The sequence below is a fragment of the Salmo salar genome, chromosome 13 (genome assembly GCF_965601325.2).
Source record: "Salmo salar chromosome 13, fSalSal1, whole genome shotgun sequence".
NCBI lineage: Eukaryota > Metazoa > Chordata > Actinopteri > Salmoniformes > Salmonidae > Salmo > Salmo salar.
The window spans coordinates 50,070,001-50,096,799 of NC_138303.1; the positions used below are offsets into that span (position 1 = coordinate 50,070,001).

The following is a 26,799-nucleotide window of genomic DNA, read 5'->3' on the forward strand; positions in this document are numbered from 1 at the left end:
CATGCTCAGTGTGAACCTGCTTTCATCTGTGAAGAGCACAGGGCGCCAGTGGCGAATTTACCAATCTTGGTGTTCTCTGGCAAATGCCAAACGTCCTGCACGGTGTTGGGCTGTAAGCACAACCCCCACCTGTGGACGTTTGGCCCTCATACCACCCTCATGGAGTCTGTTTCTGACCGTTTGAGCAGACACATGCACATTTGTGGCCTGCTGGAGGTCATTTTGCAGGGCTCTGGCAGTGCTCCTCCTGCTCCTCCTTGCACAAAGGCGGAGGTAGCGGTCCTGCTGCTGGGTTGTTGCCCTCCTACGACCTCCTCCACGTCTCCTGATGTACTGGCCTGTCTCCTGGTAGCGCCTCCATGCTCTGGACACTACGCTGACAGACACAGCAAACCTTCTTGCCACAGCTCGCATTGATGTGCCATCCTGGATGAGCTGCACTACCTGAGCCACTTGTGTGGGTTGTAGACTCCGTCTCATGCTACCACTAGAGTGAAAGCACCGCCAGCATTCAAAAGTGACCAAAACATCAGCCAGGAAGCATAGGAACTGAGAAGTGGTCTGTGGTCTCCACCTGCAGAACCACTCCTTTATTGGGGGTGTCTTGCTTATTGCCTATAATTTCCACCTGTTGTCTATTCCATTTGCACAACAGCATGTGAAATTTGTCAATCAGTGTTGCTTCCTAAGTGGACAGTTTGATTTCACAGAAGTGTGATTGACTTGGAGTTACATTGTGTTGTTTAAGTGTTCCCTTTATTTTTTTGAGCAGTGTATTTATAAAATATTTTTATCTGGACACTTTGTTTACCCTGAATTTGTCCTTATTGTAGGCTACTACTTTTAGTCTTCATCTTTACTACACTACTCACTGTTTAGCACATGACCTCACATGTGAATGCTTAAAGAGATGGGTGGGACTGGCTTAAGAGGGTGAACAATGCTGAATGGGTGTAGACAAAGGAGAGCTCTCCAGTAAGTACCAAAAAATTCAAAGGCCATTTTCTCAAAAGTGAGTTTACAAGTTATTTGGTTGATGATATTTCTGAGAACATTAAAGCCAGATGTTGAAGTTCGTGACATTAACACGTTCCCGTACCAGTGTGTAGTTAACAGAGTATTCAACAATAGTTGAATCGGTTCGCCTTCAAAATAAAAGTACCACATTGAAACTGACCCAAACGGATAAAAATAGTGCCATCATTCCACAATTGGGTTAGATAATACTAAACAACTTTGGAATGTTGTTATATAAATTCAACAAAAGACAAAATCAGTTAATTTGATTTTTTAAAAATAAGTAAAACTCCGTTGAAACCACACTGTGTATGTAGACTTCAGAATTGCATTGGGAGGCATACTTTACAGCATAACCTATGGAATGTGACCCATGCAATGGGGTATCAGACTAGTGACACCCACAGAACACAACTCTGATTGTGGGTAAAAAAAAAAAAATTGTCCGACTTGCGCCTACATGAATTTGACAAAAATCAACTGATCAAAGATCATGGAGTTTTCACTGCAGTCGCACTTCAGAAACTTCATCCTGCATTGTGGGAGGCTCTATTGTCAACAAATCATTAGGGTGTTTTTGTTTGACCTACCCGAACATGACCAAAGACGTGACTGAAAGAGGAACCAACTTTGCACAATTCATGTATACAGTGGATATGTACAAATTCATGTGATATGAGGCGCGCTCTCACCGATTGATTGTATAATGTACACACATATATTTTCCGTTTCTGAATGCGTGATATGGGGGGTTTGAGACGTTCATTTCGACATTATAAAGAACACATTTTATAAACAATGACAACCCTGCGATGTTGCACTGAGTCTTGCTGTTGAAACCACATTAGTGTACGACTTTCGCTTGTCGCAGATGCACCTCCCCGACTTCACTCGACTTTCGTCTATAATCAGTTGCTTTCACCTTACCACAAACGATTGTGTTGCGCTCTGATTCATTCCAATGGGCGCTTGAAACCGTTCTTAAAGGTACATTTCCTGAGGAAAATGTGCCTGCTTGAAAGTATTTTTACTTTATATTGTTAGAAGTTTGAGAAGTTTCAGTTTTGCACATGCCTACATAACAAAAATAATGTTTTGAATGTAATCTATATCCATTGACTAAATGTACAGAGAAACTGCATGATCCTTGAAATATAAAAGTATATTAAAGAAAGACTGGAACATATCTAGCTATTATTCATTGTTTTATTCAGACATTATAGTTTAGTTAGAGTCATGTATCATCAACATGCATTACAGTACATTTGACATGGCCACTCCTCTTCAAACATCTGTCATGTTCAGTTCCTGTGTTCTCAGTAGAGGCGCTGTGTCATCACTGCAGTGAAACCTTACTGGAAATTATGAAAAATACATCATTGTTAATATTAGATTTTAAACATAATTCAGTTTGGGTGTGATGACAGCATAGCTGTATTGCTGCTATAAGTAAAAGTACTCACTTTTGTGAGGATACATGTCTAAGTGTGAGAGTTTCTGTGCTTCCGTTTGCTTTTTTTGGGACCTTGTGAGGTCAATTTGATGTCTGTTTGTGGTTCTAGCAGCCCTGTCTGTCCCCTGTGATAAAAAGCACAGAGAGCAGAGTTGGCATGGCATAGGAGACTTCTCCATCATGCCCATGTTACACACAGGGTTGGGGAGTTAGTTACATGTAACTGATTACAAAAAAAAAGGAACTAATACATTATCAGCAAAAATATTGTAATCAGATTACTTTTAAATTCAGAAAGGATGTTTGTGAAAAAATCTTTTACATTGAAATCAGCATAAAAAAAGAACAAGTTTAAGTTTGTTCCGCCTGAGTGAGCGTTTGATAGATCACGGGAAAAGAGCAGGAATAGGCTTTTGTAGGCTACAGTTCAAGCTACATTATGTATTCCATTGTGGTGCGAATGCTGTTGGCATCCAAAGATTAGCCTATACATCCAACTTGAATAAATGCTTGGAAGTAAGGACGACAGCAGTGGTGTACTCTGCAGGCGACAAGGATATCACTTGATATTTACACACAAGTGTACAAAACATGAAGAACACTTACTCTTTCCATGACAGACTGACCAAGTGAAAGCTAGGATCCCTTACTGATGTCACTTGTTAAATCCACTTCAGTGTAGATGAAGGGTGAGGAAACAGGGTAAGAAGGTTGTGTGTATGTGTACCATTCAGAGGATGAATGGGTAAGACAAACTATTTAAGTGCCTTTGAATGGGGTATGGTAGTAGGTGCCAGGTGCACCGGTTTCTGTCAACAACTGCAACACTGCTAGATTTTTCACACTGAACAGTTTCCTGTGTATCAAGAATGGTCCACAACCCAAAGGACATCCAGCCAACTTGACACAACTGTGGAGTCAACATGGGCCAGCATCCTTGTGGAACGCTTTCAACACCTTGTTGAGTCCATGTCCTGACAAACTGAGGCTGGGGGTGCAACTCAATATTAGGAAGGTGTTCTTAATGTTTGGTATACTCATATAGCGGAATGATGTGAATCATGCTGCTCTCTCATTTATTTGCGCCTAATGGATCGTGGTTGTTGTAGATGGCTGTTCACAAATGTCTAGGTGTATTTTAATCAAATAATGGTTTAAGCTGCCTATCAATCATTGTTTTTGCGACCAGTGGACAGTCAGTGAAAAATACGCTCTTGCAACAGCTGCATAGTGCAGATCCCAGCCTTTGGAATAAAAGTTTGAGGGAGTTCCTCCCTTCTAAACTCCTCTGTGGTATTGCGCTCCACACATGCCAAAAACTAGTTTAATTTAAGAAGACCACGAGTGGGGCTTTTCTTGCTCAATCTAATTTGTGCTGATTCACAAATAAGTCCATAGGCCTAAAGGACAAACAGTTGAAGTCAGAAGTATACAGTTACGTTGGGGTCATTAAAACTCGTTTTTCAACCACTCCACAAGTTTCTTGTTAACAAACTATACTTTTGGCAAGTTGGTTAGGACATCTACTTTGAGCATGACTCAATTAATTTTTCCAACAATTGTTTACAGACAGATTATTTCACTGTATCACAATTCCAGTGGGTCAGAAGTTTACATACACCAAGTTGACTGTGCCTTTAAACAGCTTGGAAAATTCCAGATCTTGGGAACCTTCAATGCTGAAGAAATGTTTTGGTAACCTTCCCCAGATCTGTGCCTTGGAGCTCTATGGACAATTTCTTCGACCTCGTGGCTTGGTTTTTGCTCTGACACGCACTGTCAAGTGTGGGACCTTATATAGACAGGTGTGTGCATTTCCAAATAATGTCCAATCAATTGAATTTACCACAGGTGGACTTCAATCAAGTTGTAGAAACAGCTCAAGGATGATCAATGGAAACAGGATGCACCTGAGCTCAATTTCAAGTCTCATAGCCAAGGGTCTGAATACTTTCATACTTTCTTTTTTTGCAAAACAATTTAAACACCTGTTTTCGTTTTGTCATAATGAGGTAGTGTGTAAATTGATGAGTAAAAAAAATATTTTCATCCATTTTAGAATAAGGCTGTAACGTAACAAAATATGGAAAAAGTCAAGCGGTCTGAATACTTTCCAAATGCACTGTATATTATATATTTATTTATTTGGAGAAAGCAGAGAAAAACCCAACCCAAAACATCTTCCCGTGGCCATGTAAACAGCTGCAAATTTTCAAGATATCAGTGTCACCAACAAAAATGTAAACAATAGGCCTTTAGCAAATGTGGCATATGGCATTAATTTTTTCACACGCAAATAGCACTTTCGATAGTGCTCAAAGCATACCATTCAATGAGAGCAGCATTTCTTTTTCAAATTAAAACAATGAGTCCAATCAGTCCTCCATGACAAAAAAATACATGAACAATAGAGTAGGCTAAGAAGTCCTTAATTTTTGGGTTATGCTCAGGTAAAACAATTTGATTCATCTATATTTCAAAGTCCTATTCTTGAAGATCAGGGGCTATTTAATTAATAGGAATGAGTGGAAATCTGACAGACTTTGGTTTTTCATGAAAATATATAACCTAATCGTATTATTATTTGTATTGAAATTGAAATCTATGGGTTAGAAGCCTACATAACCCATAAAGTAAAATGTAACATAATTGTTGTGTTCTTCTATTGCCTCTTAAAGGGAAAGTAATCAGATTACTTTACTGAGTTTGGGTAATCCATAAATAACGTTGCCGACTACAATTTTGGTCAGGTAACTAGTAAAGGATTACATTGAGAAAGTAACCTAGCCAACCCTGGTTACACAGACCTCATTTACAAAAAAACAATGGAAGATGTGTGTGTGTGTGTGTGTGTGTGGGGGCTACTGCTTCCTCACTCACATCTCCGGATGCACTGAGTCTCATCCTCAGCTCGGCATTCTCCCTCTGCAGGACTTTATTCTAAAAGAAAAAGGGCAGAAAAGTAGTTAGAAAGATTAAATTGTGAATTACACCATACAATGCAAAACACAAGAACCCATAAACAGTTGACACAACCACAAAACTGTTATTAGCTTTAAACCAACTACAGTGCATTCAGAAAGTATTCAGACCCCTTAACGTTTTCCACATTTCGTTAAGTTACAGCCTTATTCTAAAATAGATTCAATTTTTTTTTTTTACTCATCAATGTACACACAATACCCCATAATGACAAAGCAAAAACAGGTTTAGAAATTTTGCAAATGTATAAAAAAAATAATAAAATAAACTTATTCCCATAAGTATTCAGACCCTTTGCTATGAGTCTCGAAATTGAGCTCAGGTGCATCCTGTTTCCATTGATCATCCTTGAGATGTTTCTACAACTTTACTGGAGTCCACCTGTAGTCAATTCAATTGATTGGACATGATTTGGAAAGACACACACCTGTCTAAATAAGGTCCCACAGTTGACAGCGCATGTCAGAGCAAAAACCAAGCCAAGAGGTCGAAGGAATTGTCCGTAGAGCTCCGAGACAGGATTGTGTTGAGGCACAGATCTGGGGAAGGGTACCAAAACAATTCTGCAGCATTGAAGGTCCCCAAGAACACAGTGGCATCCATCATTGTTAAATGGAAGAAATTTGGAACCACTAAGACTCTTCCTAGAGCTGGCCACCTGGCCAAACTGAGCAATTGGGGGAGAAGGGCCTTGGGCAGGGATGTGAACAAGAATCCAAAGGCCACGCTGACAGAGCTCTAGAGTTCCTCTGTGGAGATGGGAGAACCTTCCAGAAGGACAACCATCTCTGCAACACTCCACCAATCAGGCCTTTACGGTAGAGTGGACAGATGGAAGCCACTCCTCAGTAAAAGGCACATGACAGCCCACTTGGAGTTTGCCAAAAGGCACCTAAAGAACTCTGACCATGAGAAACAAGATTCTCTGGTCTGATGAAACCAAGATTGAACTCTTTGGCCTGAATGCCAAGTGTCACGTCTGGAGGAAACCTGGCACCATCCCAACCAGTTTTTGCTTTGTCATTATTGGGTAGTGTGTGTAAATTGATGAAGGAAAAAACGATGTCATCCATTTTGGAATAAGGTTGTAGCAAACTGTGAAATAAGTAAAGGGGTCTGAATACTTTCCAAACGGATTGTAAATCACTTTAATCCAACCTTGTGCCTCAGTGCCTCCACAATCAGATCACGTCCGCCTCCTCTGAGGCTTTCCTCTCTCTTTGTGGCCCGAAATGCATCTCCGATAATGGACACCAGCAGATGAGACTGAGGAGAGGAGCAAGAAAATAGAAAAGGTAGAGATTGGCAACTTAAAACCCTTAGATGTGTTTTTAGTGATGTACCCTAAAATCAAGATTGAATGATTGCACTGTACTCACAAATTTCTTGCTCTGGAACAGATAACAGTGGTACATGTCTGCAGCTGGGTGTTTGGCCACAAAGCCAAAGACTTTGGGTGTGGTCGGGATGACTGCACAGAAGGACACGGAGGAGAGGGGGCATGTGTACAGCATGAACTGGAAAAGACAAGAGGGAAGTGAGAATGCATGATAATAGGAGGAGAAAGAACGATTATTGGAAGAGGAAGGAGAGGAGTGTGCAGGTGTTGTGTAATGCAGCAGTATAGAAACCCATAAACATGTAAGGGGCCCATTTATTTCTGTTAACCTTTTTAGACTTAATCATACTGAAGCAGTCCCCCCCCCCACATCTTCCGTTGGAGTTGGACCTTAGGCTCTCACCTTGGTTTTGTGCTCCAAAATGTCAATCCCGCTCATGGACAAAAACAAAGACACCTTGTTCTTCTTCTGCAGCTTTTCTGTTGACTCTTTGTCAGGCATCTAATGGAGGGCAAAGGACAGGGACTTGAGCAACCACTGATTTTGAGTATTTCAATCAATATGATCTTTAAAACAAAAAAACTTATTGAAACCATGTTAGTTACAAATGCTGATATGATTGAAATGTGTTTTATGTGCCTTGAAAATGTTGCATCTACCTACAAAACCAATCACACGTTGTAAAGTCATACTTCAAGGGCACACCTCGGCTACGTTCAGTAGTCAAACATTGTTGAAACTTGTAAACTCAGCAAAAAATGAAACGTCCTCTCACTGTCAACTGCATTTATTTTCAGCAAACTTTACATGTGTAAATATTTGTATGAACATAAGATTCAACAACAGACAAACTGAACAAGTTCCACAGACATGTGACTAACAGAAATTGAATAATGTGTCCCTCAACAAAGGGGGGGTCAAAATCAAAAAGGAACAGTCGGTATCTGGTGTGGCCACCAGCTGCATTAAATACTGCAGTGCATCTCCTCCTCATGGACTGCACCAGATTTGCCAGTTCTTGCTCTGAGATGTTACCCCACTCTTCCACCAAGGCACCTGCAAGACATTTCTGGGGGGAATGGCCCTAGCCCTCACCCTCCGATCCAACAGGTCCCAGGCATGCTCAATGGGGTTGAGATCCGGGCTCTTCGCGGACCATGGCAGAACACTGACATTCCTGTCTTGCAGGAAATCACTCACAGAACGAGCAGTATGACTGGTGGCATTGTCATGCTGGAGGGTCATGTCAGGATGAGCCCGTCTTCCCTATAACGCACAGCGTTGAGATTGCCTGCAATGACAACAAGCTCAGTCCGATGATGCTGTGACACACCGCCCCAGACCATGACGGACCCTCCACCTCCAAATCGATCCCGCTCCAGAGTACAGGCCTCGGTGTAGCGCTCATTACTTCGACAATAAACGCGACTCCGACCATCACCCCTGGTGAGAGAAAACCACGACTCGTCAGTGAAGAGCACTTTTCGCGAGTCCCGTCTGGTCCAGCGACAGTTGGTTTGTGCCCATAGGCGACGTTGTTGCCGGTAATGTCTAGTGAGGACCTGCCTTACAACAGGCCTACAAGCCCTCAGTCCAGCCTCTCTCAGCCTATTGCGGACAGTCTGAGCACTGATGGAGGGATTGTGCGTTCCTGGTGTAACTCGGGCAGTTGTTGTTGCCATACTGTACCTGTCCCACAGGTGTTATGTTCAGGTGGACCGATTCTGTGCAGGTGTTGTTACACGTAGTCTGCCACTGCGAGGACGATCAGCTGTCTGTCCTGTCTCCCTGTAGCGCTGTCTTAGGCATCTCACAGTATGGACATTGCAATTGTATTGTCCTGGCCACATCTACGGTCCTAATGCCTCCTTGCAGCATGCCTAAGGCACATTCACGCAGATGAGCAGGGACCCTGGGCATCTTTCTTTTGGTGTTTTTCAGAGTCAGTAGAAAGGCATCTTTAGTGTCCTAATTTTTCATAACTGTGACCTTAATTGCCTACCGTCTGTAAGCAGTTAGTGTCTTAACGACTATTCCACAGGTGCATGTTCATTATTTGTTCATGGTTCATTGAACAAGCATGGGAAACAGTGTTTAAACCCTTTACAATTAAGATCTGTGAAGTTATTTGGATTTTTACAAATGATCTTTGACAGGGTCCTGAAAAAGGGAAGTTTATATAGAAGTGCTACAAATAGAGCCAATGTGATTCCTCATTCTACATGTCAGAAAGGAATGATTGTTCTATGTAGCATATTTCTATCTGAACATTCCAAAACGTTGAGTCCTGCTGAACGCACCCATTGTCAACTGTCTAACATTAGGCAGAGAAAAATGGTTGGGACAGCTGTTATGTATGTTTACCTTCAGGCTCTGAACGGCCTCATTCAGGATCTGCATGCCCTCAGAACGGACCACCTCAACACGCCCCAGAAACTTATGAAGACCAAGAGAGACCGTCACAGAGGGCAATAACATTCACATAATCAAATTGTCCCCCTAAGCCATAACAATATGGTCCCTAATATGTATTATATTAGGAAATATATTGATGAATATAACACTATTCATGCTGTCTTGATGTTGGGTGTGCACTTACTTTAACTGCGAAAGAGATCTCATTATCATCGTCAGAGATATCACTCATCTTTACACTCCAAAAATGAATCCAGCTATGACAGGGATGTGCTCCTGGAAAAACAAATGATTCAAGTATAGTATTTCAGGATATTACACCACTAAATCAACTGGTTCTCATGATGCCTGGGTGTAAATTACATGTAATGCCCCTTAACTCAATTTCAAAACTGTGGTAAATTTGTGGTCTTACCTTTCTTCAGTAACTATCCACACGGTTGTTGTTACACGACTTCAGGTGGTGAGCTTGCTTTGGGTGTAAAGTCTAGTGGGGTTAATGACTAACCAAAATGAAATTCTTCCTTATTGCTCTTCATCTGATATTCTTCAGTTCAGAGTCAGATGCCATCTGATAGCAATATCTGTATCAACCGCAAACTATTGCAGTCACTGACATCTCACATCATTGGGAAAATTACACTAGGAAAGTCATTTTTCAGATTATTTATTGTTACAGTGGTGCCACTTTTTCAATGCCTCGTTTTACGCGAGTACATACAGACATCGTATTATCCTGACAAGCACAAGAAGCAAATGATCTCAAGCAACAATGTAGGAAAACTCCTATTGAGTTTGGGGAGAGCGGTGTGTCACAAAAAGACAAAACAAGACAGAGTCCAGATGTCTCATAACCCGAGCCCTTCTGAATTTACAGAGGACAGTTGTGTGATTTGTGGCGATATTCATTTAGACAATTAAAATGTAGTTAAGAACTTCAAAGCAACTGTATTACTAAAAGCATCTTACACAGACACGGCTGTGCCCAACTCAAGATGTTGATTGATTGTTCACATCACTTTGAAAACATTTTGCAATAACAAGCCTCAAACAAAATTTCACAGAATTCAGACTTGATATTATTTGGATCTTACAGTTACGATAATTGCATGCAGCAGACCTAACATTACTATTGCCCCAAAGCTGTTAACAGCCCCTTTCCCACTAACTAGCAACAACTTTGGCTTTTCCCTTAATTAACCTTTCAGTATGTATTCTGTTCATACAGTAGAAAAGGGGTCGTGATAACAACTGTCTGTTTTAGGCTGAACCTTATCTCTGGGAGAGGAGAGTGACAGACTGGTCACTAGACCCAGAGCACAATGAGCTAGATGTATTGGTGATAGGATGGAGCAGTCCATTTTCAGATGTGGTGAGAGTGAAGGGAGTGTAAGGATGGGGTCTAGGAATCGTGGACAGACATGTTGTCCACTTGGTTCTGGAGCTGGTCTCCACTTCCCTGCTTCTTCTTCCCTCCATCCTGCTGTTTCTTCTGCTTCTTGGACATCTCCACATCAATAGGGGCAGGCTTTACAAACTTCAGCATCTCTGTCATACCTAAGAAAACGCATAGAATAGGAATGAAAGTGTACACAAACTGCTTTCATAGCAATACTAGTCATCAAATGAAAATCTAGATATTTTTAAGTACTCTGCGATCATGAATGGTTGTTTCTTCTCACTACCTTCCATGCATATGGCACACGTATTGCACGCCCCTTCACAAAACCTGTAAAAAAAAAAAGTACAAAAAAATACTGCAGCTCACCTGGAGGCATGAAGTTCCGGAGTACCTCTGGAATAATGATACCTTCTTCTGTCTGGTACGTCTCCAGGATAGCACACATCACACGTGTGGTGGCACACATGGTTGCGTTGAGCATATGCACATAGTCGGCCTAAAGAACACAGGAAGAGTCATGTGAACTGGTTCAAATACTCCACTCAAATGTAACTTTTGATTATGGAAGCAAATCCAGAACTATCAATTTTATAATGGGAGGATTTTCTATGCGAAAGACTGGGTACTCTCACCTTGTCCATCATCTTTTTGGTCTGTCCGTAGCGGATACGCAGCCGACGAGCCTGGTAGTCTAAACAGTTGGAGCAGGAGACCAGCTCTCTGAAGGCTGCGGACCCTGGGAACCAGGCCTCCAAGTCCAGCTTCTTACTGGCTGCATGGTTCAGAGCACCTGGGTGGGAGCAGACAGACACCGAGGCTCAGACAGGCCAGCTAGAAAACATGGCTAGTAAGACACTCCAAAACTGCTCCCATGGGAAATGTCTTGTGTCAAATGTAAATCACACAGGATAAATGTGAAGGTTATTATTAAACATCAAGTTAACTTGTATGAGTTATGGTTATTGTCATGAGTGGGTAAAGAAATTGTATTATTGAGCAAACATTACTTACAGCGTGTTCGGAAAGAATTCAGACCCCTTGAATTTTCCCACTGTTAGTTTAGCCTTATTCTAAAATAGACTACTCTACACACAATAACCCATAATGACAAAGCAAAGAAACTTAAATAGCAAATATACATAACTATTCAGCCCCTTTACTTAGTACTTTGTTGAGGTACCTTTGGCAGCGATTACAGCCTTGAGTCTTCTTGGATATGACGCTACAGGCTTGGCACACCTGTATTTGGAGAGTTTCTCTCATTCTTTTCTGCAGATCCTCTCAAGCTCTGTCAGGTTGGATGGGGAGCGTCACTGCACAGCTATTTTCAGGTCTCGTCAGAGATGTTCGATCAGGTTTAAGTCCAGGCTCTGGCTGGGCCACTCAAGGACATTCAGAGACTTGCCCCGAAGCTACTACTGCGTTGTCTTGGCTGTGTGCTTAGGATTGTCCTGTTGGAAGGTGATCATTTGCCCCGGTCTGAGGTCCTGAGCGTTCTGGAGCAGGTTTTGAGTCAAGGATCTGTGAACTTTATGCAGTTTATCTTTCCCTCGATCCTGACTAGACTCCTAATCCCTGCTGCTGAAAAACATCCCCACAGCATGATGCTGCTACCACCATGCTTCACCGTAGGGATGGTGCCAGGTTTCCTCCAGACGTGACACTTGGCATTCAGGCCAAAGAGTTCAATCTTGGTTTCATCAGACCAGAGAAACTTGTTTCTCATGGTGTGATAGTACTTTAGGTGCCTTTTGGCAAAATTCAAGCGGTCTGTATGTGCTTTTTACTGAGGAGTGGCTTCCGTCTGGCCACTCTACCATAAAGGTCTGATTGGTGGAGTGCTGCAGAGATGGTTGTCCTTCTGGAAGGTTCTCCCATCTCCAGAGGAACTCTGGAACTCAGGAGATCTATCAGAATGACCATCGGGTTCTTGGTCACCTCCCTGACCAAGAAACTATGTCCTACATTTATATTTTTTTTACATCCTGTTTCAGGAAGGTGATGTCACTGAGTACTGCCCCCATATACAGTGGCTTGCAAATGTATTCACCCCCCTTGGCATTTTTCTTATTTTGTTGCCTAACTATTCACCCCCCAAAGGCAATGCTTTGTAGAGCCACCTTTTGCAGCAATTACAGCTGCAAGTCTCTTGGGGTATGTCTCTATAAGCTTGGCACATCTAGCCACTGGGATTTTTGCCCATTCTTCAAGGCAAAACTGGTCCAGCTCCTTCAAGTTGGATAGGTTCCACTGGTGTACAGCAATCTTTAAGTCATACCACAGATTCTCAATTGGATTGAGGTCTGGGCTTTGACTAGGCCAAGATATTTAAATGTTGCCCCTTTAACCACTCAAGTGTTGCTTTAGCAATATGCTTAGGGTCATTGTCCTGCTGGAAGGTGAACCTCCATCCCAGTCTCAAATCTCTGGAAGACAAACAGGTTTCCCCTCAAGAGTTTCCCTGTATTTAGCGCCATCCATCATTCCTTCAATTCTGACCAGTTTCCCCCAGTCCCTGCCGATGAAAAACATCCCCACAGCATGATGCTGCCACCACCACCATGCTTCACTGTGGGGAAGGTATTCTCAGGGTGATGAGGTGTTGGGTTTGCACCAGATAGTGTTTTCCTTGATGGCCAAAAAGCTAAATTTTAGTCCCAACTGACCAGAGTACCTTCTTCCATATGTTTGGGGAGTTTCCCACATGCCTTTTGGCCAACACCAAACGTTGTTTGCTTATTTTTGCAAAATGTTTCCTTATTTTTTTCTTTAAGCAATGTTTTTTTTCTGGCCACTCTTCCGTAATGCCCAGCTCTGTGGAGTGTACGGCTTAAAGTGGTCCTATGGACAGATACTCCAATCTCTGCTGTGGAGCTTTGCAGCTCCTTCAGGGTCATCTTTGGTCTCTTTGTTGCCTCTCTGATTAATGCCCCTCCTTGCCTGGTCTGTGAGTTTTGGTGGGCGGCCCTCTCTTGGCAGGTTTGTTGTGGTGCCATATTCTTTCCATTTTTTAATAATGAATTCAATGGTGCTCCATGGGATGTTCAAAGTTGTGATTTTTTTTATAAGCTAACCCTGATCTGTACTTCTCCACAACTTTGTCCCTGACCTGTTTGGAGAGGTCTTTGGTCTTCATGTTGCCGCTTGCTTGGTGGTGTTGCAGACTCTGGGGCCTTTCAGAACAGAGGGAGATGTGTGTGTGATATATATATATATAAAAAAAACACACTGTGGTATTCCAGGAGGTCTACCCTGGGGGATGGTAATAGAGGAGAGGTACGTGAGGCGATGTTGGCTCCCTCTGCTGGGAATACGGGAGCTGGGCATCCCGACACGGACAGCTAAGTGGAGGTAATTAGAGAAGTGCCAACCAGCCGTGGAGGCTAAATAAAAGGAGCACGACGGACACCAGTTAAGAGCGAGAAGGAAGACCGAGCAAAACCTAAGTTATTTCTTTGATACATTTATTTTCTGTCTTAAGCAAAGTTATTTTTCTGACTAAAGCCTCCCTGTCTCTGTCAATCTCTGCACGCTCAACCCAACACCCCACGGTTTACCACAATACACAGAGAGATCATGTGACAAATAGATTACACACAGGTGGACTTCAACAAATTATGTGACTTCTGAAGGTAATTGGTTGCACCAGATCTTATTTAGGAGCTTCCTAGCAAAGGGGGTGAATACATATGCACGCACCATTTTTCAGTAAAAAAAATTCTAACAATTCTCTTTTCGTTTCACTTCAATAATTTGGACTATTTTGTGTATGTCCATTACATGAAATGCAAATAAAAATCTACTGAAATTACAGGTTGTAATGTAACAAAATATGAAAAACACCAAGGGGGATGAATACTTTTGCAAGGCACTGTATAGGACCTTCCACACCCACCTGGGATATGGATGCCTAATGAAGACCTAAGGGTCGAAACGTTGTTAATAAATATCACCTGGGAGCATGAGCAGCACTGTTTTCCATCTGTCAGGGTGAATATCGTTCATGGTCACCTATCTGACCAAGGCCCTTCTCCCCCGATTGCTCAGTTTGGCTAGGTGGCCAGCTCTAGGAAGAGTCTTGGGAGGTTCCAAACTTATTCCATTTAAGAATGATGGATGCCACTGTTCTTGGGGACCTTAAACGCTGCAGACATTTTGATACCCTTCCCCAGATCTGCACCTTGACACAATCCTGTCTCGGAGCTCTACGGACAATTCCTTCGACCTCATGGCTTGGTTTTTGCTCTGACATGCACTGCCAACTGAGGGACCTCATATAGACAGGTGTGTGTGTGCGTGCCTTTCCAAATCATGTCCACTCAACTGAATTTACCACAGGTGGACTCCAATCAACTTGAAGATACATCTCCAGGATGATCAATGGAAACAGGATGCACCTGAGCTCAATTTCAAGTCTCATAGCAAAGGGTCTGAATAAGGTATGTTTTTATAAATGAACATTTTCTAAAAACCTGTCTTCGCTTTGTCATTATGGGGTATTGTATGTAGATTGATGTGGGGGAAAAAAATATTGAATCAATTTTATAACAATGTGGAAAAAGTCAAGGGGTCTGAATTCTTTCCGAAGGCACTGTATATTTCAGTGGAGACGGTAAGGTTTCAAATGACTGGCTTTGTAGCAGCTACATAATCATTGTTGTAGTGTCTCACAGAAGCCCTGGGAATGGTCAAAATGTCACATTTCCAAACTTTAATAAATTATTTCTCAATAATCATTTTGGATACAGCCTTCAAAAGATCTGCTAGGCATCCTTACCCCAAAGGACATCTATGGATTTAATTTCAGAAAGATTCAAAACATATCTTTTGGCCAATCTCGTATGGAATTGGCCAGTGATCATTACATCGCCATTCCACAGAGGAACAGGTGTGTTGGGTAGAACTATCTGCAGCACCTACCTGAGACTATGTTGACGATGCGGTAGGGGATCCCTAGTGTCTGGTAGAACTCCTCAGCAGTTCCAATCATCTCATCCATCATCTCCCAGGACTTGTTGTCATGAGGAGAGGCAAATACAAACTGCTCAATCTGAATGGAGAGAGTATTGATTAGTATTTGGCAATCATTAGCTGAGGCCCTATTAAAAAAAACTATGTTCTCCTCTGAAAAATGTGCATCGCTTGTCATGATGTGTAAATGATCAATAACATGACTTCATCCTTCAATTAGGCCTATAAAATGCAATGTACTCCAAAGCTGTGGCCTTTTCTGCATTGACCATGACACACCCATGTCTACTTCGAGAAAATGTCCACTGACCTTCTCAAACTGGTGCACCCTGAAGATGCCTCGGGTGTCACGGCCATGGGAGCCCACTTCTTGTCTGAAGCAGGTGGAGAGGCCAGCGTAGCGAATGGGCAGCTCCTCTGGCTTCAGCCATTCGTCTCTCAAGAAGGCTGCAATAGGCTGCTCCGAGGTAGCAATCAGATACTTCTCGTCAATGGCCGTGTCCTCAGACTTCTCACTGCTCTTCCCAATCACCTGAGAGACAAGCAGGGAGGGCACAGAGTGAATTATTATAATTTTTTAAAATATCAGCATATTTTACATTTGTCATTTAACAGACACTCTTATCCAGAGCGACTTAGTTAGCTACCGTAATTTCCAGACTAAGCCGCAACTTTTTCCCCACGCTTTGAACTTCGCGGCTTAAACAATGACGCGGCTAATATAGATTTTTCCCGCTTACAATTTTTTTTGAAAGGAGATGACTTCAGAGGTTTCAGTGCACAGGAGGAAGATAGTGACCAATGACTTTCTTGGTAGGCTACTGTTTACTGCAAATTTTTGTTTTGTTACAAGCCGTGTTTCGTTAAAGCCTATTTATTTTTTGTTACAAGCCGTGTTTCATTAAAGCCTGTGTAAAGTTCATTTGTTTCAATGTACCGGTAGGCACTTGCGGCTTATAGACGTGCGGCATATTTATGTTCAAAATAATATATATTTTTTTAATTCAGTGGGTGCGGCTTATATTCAGGTGCGCTCAACAGTCCGGAAATTACGGTATCTTAAGATTACTGTGCTAAGTGGGCCAGCCACACATCACAGTAAATAAAATCTCCTAAATAAAAGGGGGTGGGGTGAGGCTGTGGGATATAAGTATATTTAAGATACTCTTTGAAGAGGTAGGGTTTCATATGTTTTCAGAAGATGGTCAGAGACTGTCTTAGCTTCAGGGGGAATCTGGTTCCACCATTAAGGTGCCAGGACAGAGAAAAGCTTTGACTGGGCTGAGCGGGAGCTGCCCTCCCGTAGGGGTGAGAGCTGGAGTCCCCGGGTTGGAGTGTAGGGTTTGAGCATAGCCTGAAGGTAGGGAGGGGCAGTTCCTCTTGCAGCTCTGTAGGCAAGTACCATGGTCTTGTAGTGGATGTGAGCTTCGACTGGAAGCCAGTGGAGGAGTGGGGTAACATGGGAAAACTCAGAAGGGTTGAACCCGGTGGGCTGCAGCGTTCTGGATAAGTTGCAGGGGTTTGATGGTACAAGCGGGGAGCCCAGCCAACAGTGAGTTGTAGTAGTCCAGATGTGAGGCAGGGTCGTACTCTACGGATGTTTTAGAGCATGAACCTGCAGGAGCGAGTCACTGCTTTGACGTTTGCAGAGAATGACAGGGTGTTGTCCAGGGTCACGCCAAGGTTCTTTGCATTCTGGGGGGGGGGGGGGACCGTGGAGTTGTCAACCGTGATGGAAAGGTCTTTGGTAAGAGAGCGCTGTCAGGTAGAATGCAATCCAAGAGTGTGCAGAGCCTGAGACACCCAGCCCTGAGAGGAGGATCTGATGGTTCATGGCATCGAAGGCAGCGGATAGATCTAGGACATGAGAACAGAGGAGAAAGTGAGTCAGCTTTGGCAGTGCGGAGAGCCTCCGTACCACAAAGAGCAGTCTTGCTTGAGTGACCCGTCTTTAAACCTGACTGGTTAGGGTCAAGAAGATCATTCTGAGAAAGATAGTGACAGAGCTGGTCAGAGACCGCACGCTCAAGTGTTTTGGAAAGAAAAGAAAAAAGGTTCTATAGTTGACGTCAGAGGAGTTGAGTGTTGGTTTATTGAGGGGAGCGACTCGGGCCATTTTGAAGAGAGGGGGGACACATTCAGTGGTCAGGGATGAATTGATGAGGGAAGTGAGGTGGTCTCAAGAGATCGTCTGGCGAAGAGAGGGGATGGGGTCGAGCGACCAGACCTCACTAGTCACAGGATTTCATATGGAGAGAGAGGGAAGAAAGAAGTCAAGGCATAGCGTAATTCTGTGTGAGTGGGACCAATGGACTCAATAGGCTGGGGTGAATGAGGAGCGGATGTCAACCTTCTTTTCAAAGTGGTTGACAAAGTCGTCCGCAGAGAGGGAGGGGGTGGAGGATTATGGAGGGAGGAGAAAGTAGAAAAGAGTTTCCTAGGGTTAGAGGCAGAAGCTTGAAATTTAGAGTGATAGAAAGTGGCTTTAGCAACACAGAGAAGAAGAGAAGGTAGAGAACGAAAGGATAATCGGTCCTCCGGGAAGTTAAATATTCCTCCTTTTTGGGAAAGGGCGAGGTCAAAAGAGGCAAAATACAGTTGGAAAGAAGTGAATCTAAGGCAGACTTTGGGAGGTTGAAGTTGCCAAGTACGACGAGCGGTGAGCCATCGTCAGGAAATTAGCTCATTGAGGAACTCTCCAAGGGCACCTGGTGGGCAATAGTTGGCAACAATGTTTTGCTTGAGTGGACAAGTATGGAACTCAAATGAGGAGATGAGGTGAGAGAGAAAAGCGAAAGTCTCCACTTAAGAGAAATGAGTAGCCCTGCATCACACACTGCTGCGCCACCCACTGCTGCGATGACTAGATGCTCTCTAACAAAATGAACATCAAATCTACATCTTTGTGTAAACATTAAAGCTAAGAGCCATGAAGAAAAATTGCACATCAGCCCTATCCTGCAATAGAAATGGAAGGAAGATTAATTTGAAATACATCATACCTTGTAAAGTTCATCATCAAACTGGCTGAGCTGGGCCACCTCCTGCATGACTTCTTTCCTCATGAAGAAGGGGGTGTAGAGCATTTGGTAGTTCTTGCTGTGGAGCATCCGCAGAGCATAGTTGATCAATGCCTGCTCCAGGAAAACTAGTGGCCCCTAAAAACAGAAAAAGGGAAGAGTCAGTAAGGATAATGATCATAGTTGAATGGAATTACACCTGGTTTGAATCGGCCTGTGAGTATTGGCTACATGTGACAGTGTGTGACTAAGAACTTGCCTTGAGGAAGTAGCCACGGCTCCCTGCCACTATAGCTCCTTTCTCTCCGTCGTAGCCATCGATCATGACTACCAGGTCCACGTGGGAATACTTCTTCTGCACAGTACAGTCTCCCCAAGTGCGCTCCACTTTGTTATCAGCATCCTGCCAGGGAGATAGCAGAGGGAAATTAGAGAGTTGAAAAGTAAACAAAAAGAGGCAAAACAAAATGCATGAGACAGAGACAGCGGACAAGACACCGGATTTAGTGTTTTCCTCCAGAAGCAATGTTTACTTCCATCCACCTCCTTATTGCTGGTGATGGGAATTACAATTCCTTGACACTCACCTCATCATTACTTATGGGCACAGATGGATGCAAGAGGTTTCCGATCTCTCGCAGGTATTGAAAGCGCTCCTCCTCCAGCTTTACCCTCTCACTGTCAGATTTCTGCACTGCCTCATCCACAAGCAGACGGACCTTCTTGATCTGGGTGACCGTGAGGGGCTAGAGGGAGGAAAGAGAAATGAAAAATACTCATGGTATGGGACCCACAAGTCCAATAGAATCTTCCATAAAGACGTCAATCAGCATATAGATGAAGTGCTAGCTAGCGAGTTGACCTACCGCTAGTGTGTCTGCTGTTAGGGCCTCCAAGTTCTGGGCGTCGTCTGGGAGAGAATCATCCTCCCCAATTGGCTCTTTCTTCTGTATACAGAAAAGCCCCAGAACAGGGTGAACGGTTAGAAAGAAACACTATCTGCACATAGAATAGAACATGCTTTCAGAATGGGGGGGGGGGGACGACGACGACGACAGGTAGCCATGTAACATTAGGTTATGTAAAGACCGAGGGGTGGCTGGATTGTTCACCAGCATCACAGGATGTCCTCTATACCTTCATTTTCTCTCCAACGGTTTTGCTGCATAAATTCTTTGCCTTGTTGAGGTTGTCGGCAGTAAAACGACCTGGTGAGCATTGAAAAGACAAGGGTCAACATTACATGCATCAATAATGGTGTGTGCCATGGCAGGTAGCTAACATTATGACGTTAGGGACACTGACAGGAGACATTAAGGCCAGACACTATAGGCAAAAATTGGGATTTTGCTTCCATTTAAACATTGTCAGATTTTGTAAGTATAACTTACATACTGTAATAAAATGTACAAATAAAATTGCCAATAATGTATATAAACACTTTATTTGTATCCCAACTCCGTCAACCACACGTACCATGAATGTCGTTCTTGATAGCATGTTTCATGTAGAACTTCAAACGCTATTTTTCAAACTCTCCATCCATCCATATATATATATATATATATATATATATATAATTCAAAAGCTTGTTTTCCAGGATATATCATTAGCTAGTCCATACATGACTATATCCTTTCTAGGCGTAGTACTTTGTGCTGAAAGATGAGTCAAATCCTGACATCGGATTGGTTAGTGGCGTTAAGGCCCTTTACGACAACCTGATTGGTTAAAATGCCTCAGCACTTCCTTGTTTGAAAATATCTCCCGCGAAGAATCCACGTAAAGAGAGAAAAAAAATGTAATCTTGAAGAATATACCTACAGTATGTGAATAAAAATAGGCGATATGTTAGCCAATGCGAGAAAAGCTGTGAATGAAAAAAGAAAATTGCCTGATCGTCCGATCGAGGCAGTGGCAATACATGTAGAGGAAAAGGAGGTAGCCGGCGACAGCGCATCCAGGCGCAAATTAGTTGAGGTAAAGATGACAACTAGCAGCGATCAACCAGACAGCAGCGGCTTTAATTCCACGTCACAAATAAACCAATTTGTACCTGATTTGATCTGCCCTAAGTGTCTAAACACTGGACTGGAAATCACCATAGACCCCACCAACCAGGGATTCTGTAATTCTGTCCAGGCTGCAGGAGTGCTCCAGGGGAGATGTGGCATTTGATAAAAATGTGAGGATGGTTCATCTAGCCCACGAATTTGGACTTAAAAAAGGGAGAGTAGCCCATTGTCAGGTGACTTGCTGTGTATAAATAATATTTATTTCCTTGCGCCAGCAAAATGTATTCAAAGTGAATAAAAGTGAGTGACAGGAAAACCTAACTATACAGTGAGACTGTCACATAGGCCTACAGTGTCATAGGGCTGTAGCCTAATGTGATTAGTGAGAAATTAGCTTTATATAAAGTAAATATGCTAATATTTACATAGGGTAACATGCGGATATTTAGTCCTGCAGTTATGACTAATGTTGACATACATAATAAGTACTCCCCCCCCCCCCCCCCCACTTTAGTTGCAGATTCAGAGAGGGCTACAGTAAATGGAAAGTGCTGCAAAGATAATTAGAAGAGCATATGCAGATATAGACCCAGACATAGCAGAGTTGCTGAAGGAGGATACCATCATAGACATTCATGTATCCACAAGAGAGGATTCCCTTCCAACTACAGGATGTGTGCATTTGTGCTGGTACCAGCGAGCCATAGAAAATGAAGATCCACCCTGTCAAAAACCTTGAAGGGCATACATTTTTTAAGAGGTTGCACAGAAAATGCTATCTGTATATCATAGGATGTCAAATGATAACCTCAAAAGAATGTAGCACGAAGGAACCCAGAATGCAAATGAATGTCTGAACTCTGTAATATGGTCACGATGCCCCAAAACTGTCTTTGTGTGCAAAAGCCGCATTGACAGAGCAGCCAGTATGGCAGTAGCCACGTTCAATGAAGGAGCCACTGCTATATCAAATGTGATGAACAAATTGTGGGTTGACAGCACCTTGGTGACACTGGAAGCAATCAGAGATGAGTTGTGAGAGCTGATGCTGCTTCAATGGAGTGTGCCAAGCTTAGGCGCAAGTCCCATGACACAGTCAAGAAAGTAAAGTGGCACCAGCAACAACTCAAAGAGGGCCTTACATACAGGGCAGGCATTGGTGAATAACACATTTCAACAGCCACACAAATTTGGCAAAGTGATATGAGAATTTGCACAAAACTGCATATTAGCCTATTTTTAATAGGATATTTTCTCAAAATGACACCTTCAGTCTTCAAAAGACAGAGTCACATTATTCCACACAGGTTCTTAAGTCTTATAGTCAGACTTTTACAGAGGTGTTTAAAATAAAATATTACACACACACACCTTGTGTCGTTTTGATTTTAGGTGTAATTTTGTGTAAACATCTGCAAAATATGCATCCATCAGCGTTTAAAAAAATAATAATTCCATGAAATTACAATATTTTTTATAAACTGATCTGTAAAAGTCTGACAATTCTCGTAATATGCAAATGAGCGCATATTTAAAGGAGGATTTGCCTAATTTGCATACTTACATTTTAAAATAAAACTTTGAATACATAAATACAAGATATTATTGTATACTTTCAACTGGTAAAGTTTCAGCCTGATGAGAGTATAGAAAAAAAAATCCCTATTAGCCTGTGGTGCCTGGCCTTAAAGCGACCACCATACCATAACAATGTAGTTGAGTAGTCTACATGTTAAAACTCAGTCAAATCTGCAGAAACGTAATTTTCCATCTTGTCCCAATAACATCTGTGGGAGATTTAGATGCCTATCGGTTTTACACATACTGGGTGGGGATTGCGTCAGATTGTACAGTCAGTGTGAATAGGAGGACGTATCGTTTGAGTTTCTCGGTAGTTCAACTACTAACCCATACATTGTTAGTTATCTAGCCATGTTAAACATGAATCAACTACATGTCAGATATGCCTAGTTAAAGACATGGGAAAGGAGATTGTTGGTTGTATCCCAGGTGGCTAGCTACGTAGCCATTTACTAACTCCCGGTGGCTAACTAGTTAGCTACCTAGCTAGCACAGGCTACCAACTAGTTAGGCAATAGCTGAGAATTTGAATAGTGAACAAGCTAGATCTAAAAACATGAACTGGCGTATCATGCTTGAATTTGTCCATTTCTGTTTGGGTGACTACAAGGTCGGCTTTTGAGTACCGCTTATTAATACACGAAGCTAGCAAACAATTTGGGCACCAACAGGCATCCGATTAAATCAATGCAAATAGCTAGCTAGAAGGCGGAACTTACATTTTCTCCATTCTGTGTCTGCGTGTACCAGTTTATCCACAAGTGACACGTCTTTGAACCTTTTCCTTTGCGTCTCTCTGATTACTTCAGGATCACCGCCTTTATCGGCTCTAAATTGGTCCAAATCGAGCACCATACTGATACTAAGCGTCCTCAACTGCAATGATTTAACCGGACTAGTAGTATTCTGCAAGAAGCCCAAATGATGACGTCACATCGTATGGCATTGAAAACACCTTCAAAATAAAAGCCCGCATTACGAGACATTGCAATGTGGATAACTCATTCAAAACCTATATAATTTTTATCAATGGGCAATTGTATTGTACCAACAAGAAAAGGCAATCAATTATTGATGAAAACAAATAAAAGAATAATGAAAAAATACTATTACATGACAGAGACATTAGCTGAATCTTTTTTATATGACACAAATGACCAAAATGAGTGGCTTCTCTGACACTGACAAATTGAGATCAGTCTGGTCTTGAATTCAAGTAAACATTAGCCCAGGCCAATGAAGAGACACACAGATAGTACAAGCTGAATAATATCCAGTGCATTCGGAAAGTATTCAGACCCCTTGACTTTTTAAAGTTATTGTCACAACGTCCACAGAAGGTGGCGCCTCTCCCCGGTCGAGCGGCACTCGGCGGTCGTTGTCGCCGGCCTACTAGCTGCCACCGATCCATGTTTCAGTGTCTGTTGGTTATGTCTGTTTTAGTCTGCACCTGTTCCTTGTTTGTCATTAGTGGGGGGGTATTTAGTTTGTCTGTTTTCGTTTGGGATTGTTTCGTTTATTGTAGTGGGCAGGATTTATGTATGTATTGGATTACGCAACGTATTTGGATAGGAATTGGGGTTGCCGGGCTGCGCCCCATCTATTTGGAGTTTGGAGCTATTCTCCTTTCTTTTGTTGACTGTGCACCCTGCCTTGACGCTGTATTTGCTCTGGGCTGTATTAAACGTTTGTTCAACGGACCTCAGTCTTCTGCGCCTGACTTACCCATTTCCTGCTATCTTGGAGAACGTGACAGAATCCCGCACCAACCAGATGGAGTCAGCAGGAGCCGAAGCACCATCCATGGCTGAACAAGTATCCCAACATGCCAGCCTCCTCCACCGCCGGGCCACGGCCATGGAACAGGTGCTGGCCCGTTTGGAGAGCTGGGAGAGAGTCGCTCCCTCACCACCACCAGTGCCGATTCACCACCCTGCGCCCCTACCGGCACCCACTGAACCCAGCACGAGTGGGATCCAGATCATGGCTCCCTGGGAGTTCGATGGGGTGGCCGCCGGGTGCAAGGAGTTTTTGCTGCAGTTGGATCTGTACCTGGCGACTGTCTGGCCCCCTCCCTCCGATGAAGAGAGGGTGAGCGTCCTCGTCTCATGCCTCACGGGTAGAACCCTAGAATGGGCCAACGCAGTCTGGGAGGGCCCAGACTCGGCTAGGGGCGACTACCCAGAGTTCACCCGCCGCTTCCGGGCGGTATTCGATCATCTCCCGGAGGGCAAGGCGGCAGGTGAGCGATTATTCCACCTGAGGCAGGAGACGAGGAGCGCTCAGGACTTTGGCTTGGATTTCCGGACTCTCGCCGCAGGATCGGGGTGGAATGAGCGGGCCCTGATTGACCACTACAGATGTAGTCTTCGTGAGGACGTCCGCCGGGAGCTGGCTTGCAGGGACAATACTACCACCCTGGACCAGCTCATCGATTTGTCCATCAGGCTGGACAACCTGCTGGCTGCCCGGGGGCGTTCCAGTCGGGGCCTGTTTGTTCCACCTCCCAGCCCTCCTGCTCCAATGCCCATGGAGATAGGAGGGGCTGCTGCTAGGAGGACCGGGGGGGGCCTCTCCTGCACCCACTGTGGTCGTAGAGGACACACTGCAGACCGGTGCTGGAGAGGTCCACCCGGGAGTTCAGATGGCAGGCAGAGCACCACATCGACCCCCCAGGTGAGTCAGCACCAGCCACGCCCAGAGCCCCCTGTCGACCACATGTACACCTCTGTTTGTTTTCCTGAGTTTTCCCCTCACTTCCAGTATAAGGCACTAGTCGATTCAGGCGCAGCTGAGAGTTTTATGGACCGTGGGGTTGCTAATAAGTTAGGGATTCTCCTGGTTCAGCTGGACCAACCCTTCCCCGTGCACGCCCTAGATAGTCGACCACTAGGGTCCGGCCAAGTGAGGGAAGTCACAGTGCCACTGGTCATGGTGACGCGGGGGGGGGGGGGGGGGGGGTCATGAGGAATGTATCAGCCTGTTCCTCATTGATTCCCCGGCATTTCCGGTGGTACTGGGAATTCCCTGGCTAGCCACTCACAACCCGAAGAATTCGTGGAGGCAGAGGGCTCTTAAGGGGTGGTCAAGGGAGTGCTCAGGCAGGTGTATAGCAGTTTCCATCAGTGCGACCATGGTGGAAAGTCCAGACCCAGTCTCTACCGTGCACATTCCCTCTGAATATGCCGATTTCGCTATCGCCTTCAGTAAAATGAAGGCGACTCAATTACCCCCTCATCAACGAGGGGATTGTGCGATAAACCTCCAGGCTGACGCGGCCTTTCCTAGGAGTCATGTGTATCCTCTGTCTCAGGAGGAGACAGCGGCTATGGAGACATATGTTGCTGAGTCCTTGAGACAGGGATACATTCGGCCATCTAAGTCACCCGTCTCCTCGAGCTTATTTTTTGTGAAGAAGAAGAAGAAGGGAGGTCTGCGCCCGTGCATTGATTATAGAGGTCTAAATTCCATCATGGTGGGTTTCAGTTACCTCTCATCACTACAGCAGTGGAGTCTTTTCACGGGGCGCGCTTCTTCACAAAACTAGATCTCAGGAGTGCGTATAACCTGGTGCGTATCCGAGCTGGAGACGAGTGGAAAACCGCATTTAGTACCACATCTGGCCATTATGAGTACCTCGTCATGCCGTATGGGTTAAAGAATGCTCCCGCCGTCTTCCAATCCTTTGTAGACGAGGTTCTCAGAGACCTGCTCGGTCAGGGTGTGGTGGTGTACATCGATGACATTCTGATCTACTCCGCCACACGCGCCGCGCATGTATCTCTGGTGCGTAAAGTGCTTGGGCGGCTGCTGGAGCATGACCTGTACGTCAAGGCTGAGAAATTTGAGTTCTCCAAACGAGCCGTCTCTTTTCTGGGATATCGCATTTCCACCAACGGGGTGGTGATGGAATGTGACCGCGTTACAGCCGTGCGTAATTGGCCGACTCCTACCACGGTGAAGAAGGTGCAGCGGTTCTCGGGGTTTGCCAATTACTACCGGAGGTTTATCCTGGGCTTTGGTCAGGTGGCGGCTCCCATTACCTCACTGATGAAGGGGGGGGCCGGTGCGGCTGCGGTGGTCGGCAGAGGCGGACAGGGCCTTTAGTCGTCTGAAGGCTCTGTTTACCGACGCCCCGGTGCTGGAGCATCCGGACCCCTCTTTGCCATTCATAGTGGAGGTGGACGCGTCTGAGGCTGGGGAAGGAGCGGTGCTGTCGCAGCGCTCGGGCGCGCCTCCGAAGCTTCGCCCCTGTGCGTTCTTTTCTAAGAAGCTGAGTCCGGCGGAGCGCAACTATGATGTGGGGGACCGGAAGTTGTTAGCCGTGGTCAAGGCCCTGAAGGTGTGGAGACATTGGCTTGAGGGGGCACGACACCCTTTCCTCATCTGGACTGATCACCGTAACCTGGAGTACATCCGGGCAGCGAGGAGACTTAACCCTCGTCAAGCCAGGTGGGCCATATTTTTTACGAGGTTTCAATTCACCCTGTCGTACATTCCAGGTTCCCGGAACCTGAAGGCCGACGCACTGTCGCATCTCCACGACACAGAGGAGCGGACCATCGATCCTACTCCCATCCTCCCTGCCTCCTGTCTGGTGGCA

General features: G+C 44.2%; 2 protein-coding genes across 3 annotated transcripts; both read right to left on the reverse strand.

Moving 5' to 3' along the window:
- Positions 1-2,205: 2,205 nt before the first annotated feature.
- On the reverse strand, positions 2,206-9,711 carry LOC106567355 (PTB domain-containing engulfment adapter protein 1). 2 transcript variants are annotated; one of them, XM_014136500.3, is made up of 9 exons: positions 9,623-9,711; positions 9,392-9,483; positions 9,157-9,228; positions 7,195-7,293; positions 6,832-6,969; positions 6,611-6,718; positions 5,351-5,410; positions 2,481-2,595; positions 2,206-2,372 (listed from the first exon to the last, which is right to left on the reverse strand). In XM_014136500.3, exons 2-9 carry the CDS (start codon positions 9,437-9,439, stop codon positions 2,302-2,304), a joined length of 711 nt encoding a protein of 236 aa, XP_013991975.3. In that variant the 5' UTR covers positions 9,440-9,483; positions 9,623-9,711; the 3' UTR covers positions 2,206-2,301. The 2 variants fall into 2 exon arrangements, with proteins under 2 accessions (XP_013991975.3, XP_013991976.1); XM_014136501.3 differs by lacking the exon at positions 2,481-2,595.
- A 147-nt stretch (positions 9,712-9,858) lies between these two features.
- LOC106567354 (serine--tRNA ligase, cytoplasmic) lies at positions 9,859-23,151 on the reverse strand. Its single transcript, XM_014136498.3, has 11 exons — positions 22,916-23,151; positions 19,738-19,808; positions 19,467-19,547; positions 19,188-19,346; positions 18,860-19,003; positions 18,583-18,738; positions 15,891-16,112; positions 15,530-15,659; positions 11,242-11,399; positions 10,976-11,105; positions 9,859-10,764 (listed from the first exon to the last, which is right to left on the reverse strand). The coding sequence occupies exons 1-11, from the start codon at positions 23,049-23,051 to the stop codon at positions 10,610-10,612; spliced, it is 1,542 nt and encodes a 513-aa protein (XP_013991973.1). The 5' UTR covers positions 23,052-23,151; the 3' UTR covers positions 9,859-10,609.
- Positions 23,152-26,799: the final 3,648 nt, after the last annotated feature.

What these genes read in the sequence shown, in the direction of transcription:
- LOC106567355 (XM_014136500.3), bottom strand. Translation starts at nt 9,439, where the DNA reads ATGAGTGATATCTCTGACGATGATAATGAGATCTCTTTCGCAGTTAAA. An exon ending in TGTTCCAGAGCAAGAAATTT is followed by an intron (nt 6,719 to 6,831) that starts GTGAGTACAGTG and finishes TCCTCTCCTCAG; the next exon opens with TCTCATCTGCTGGTGTCCAT. An exon ending in TGGAGGCACTGAGGCACAAG is followed by an intron (nt 5,411 to 6,610) that starts GTTGGATTAAAG and finishes TTTTTCTTTTAG; the next exon opens with AATAAAGTCCTGCAGAGGGA.
- LOC106567354 (XM_014136498.3), bottom strand. Translation starts at nt 23,051, where the DNA reads ATGGTGCTCGATTTGGACCAATTTAGAGCCGATAAAGGCGGTGATCCT. An exon ending in TGCCCATAAGTAATGATGAG is followed by an intron (nt 19,004 to 19,187) that starts GTGAGTGTCAAG and finishes TCTCCCTGGCAG; the next exon opens with GATGCTGATAACAAAGTGGA. An exon ending in CCAAAAAGATGATGGACAAG is followed by an intron (nt 11,106 to 11,241) that starts GTGAGAGTACCC and finishes TGTGTTCTTTAG; the next exon opens with GCCGACTATGTGCATATGCT.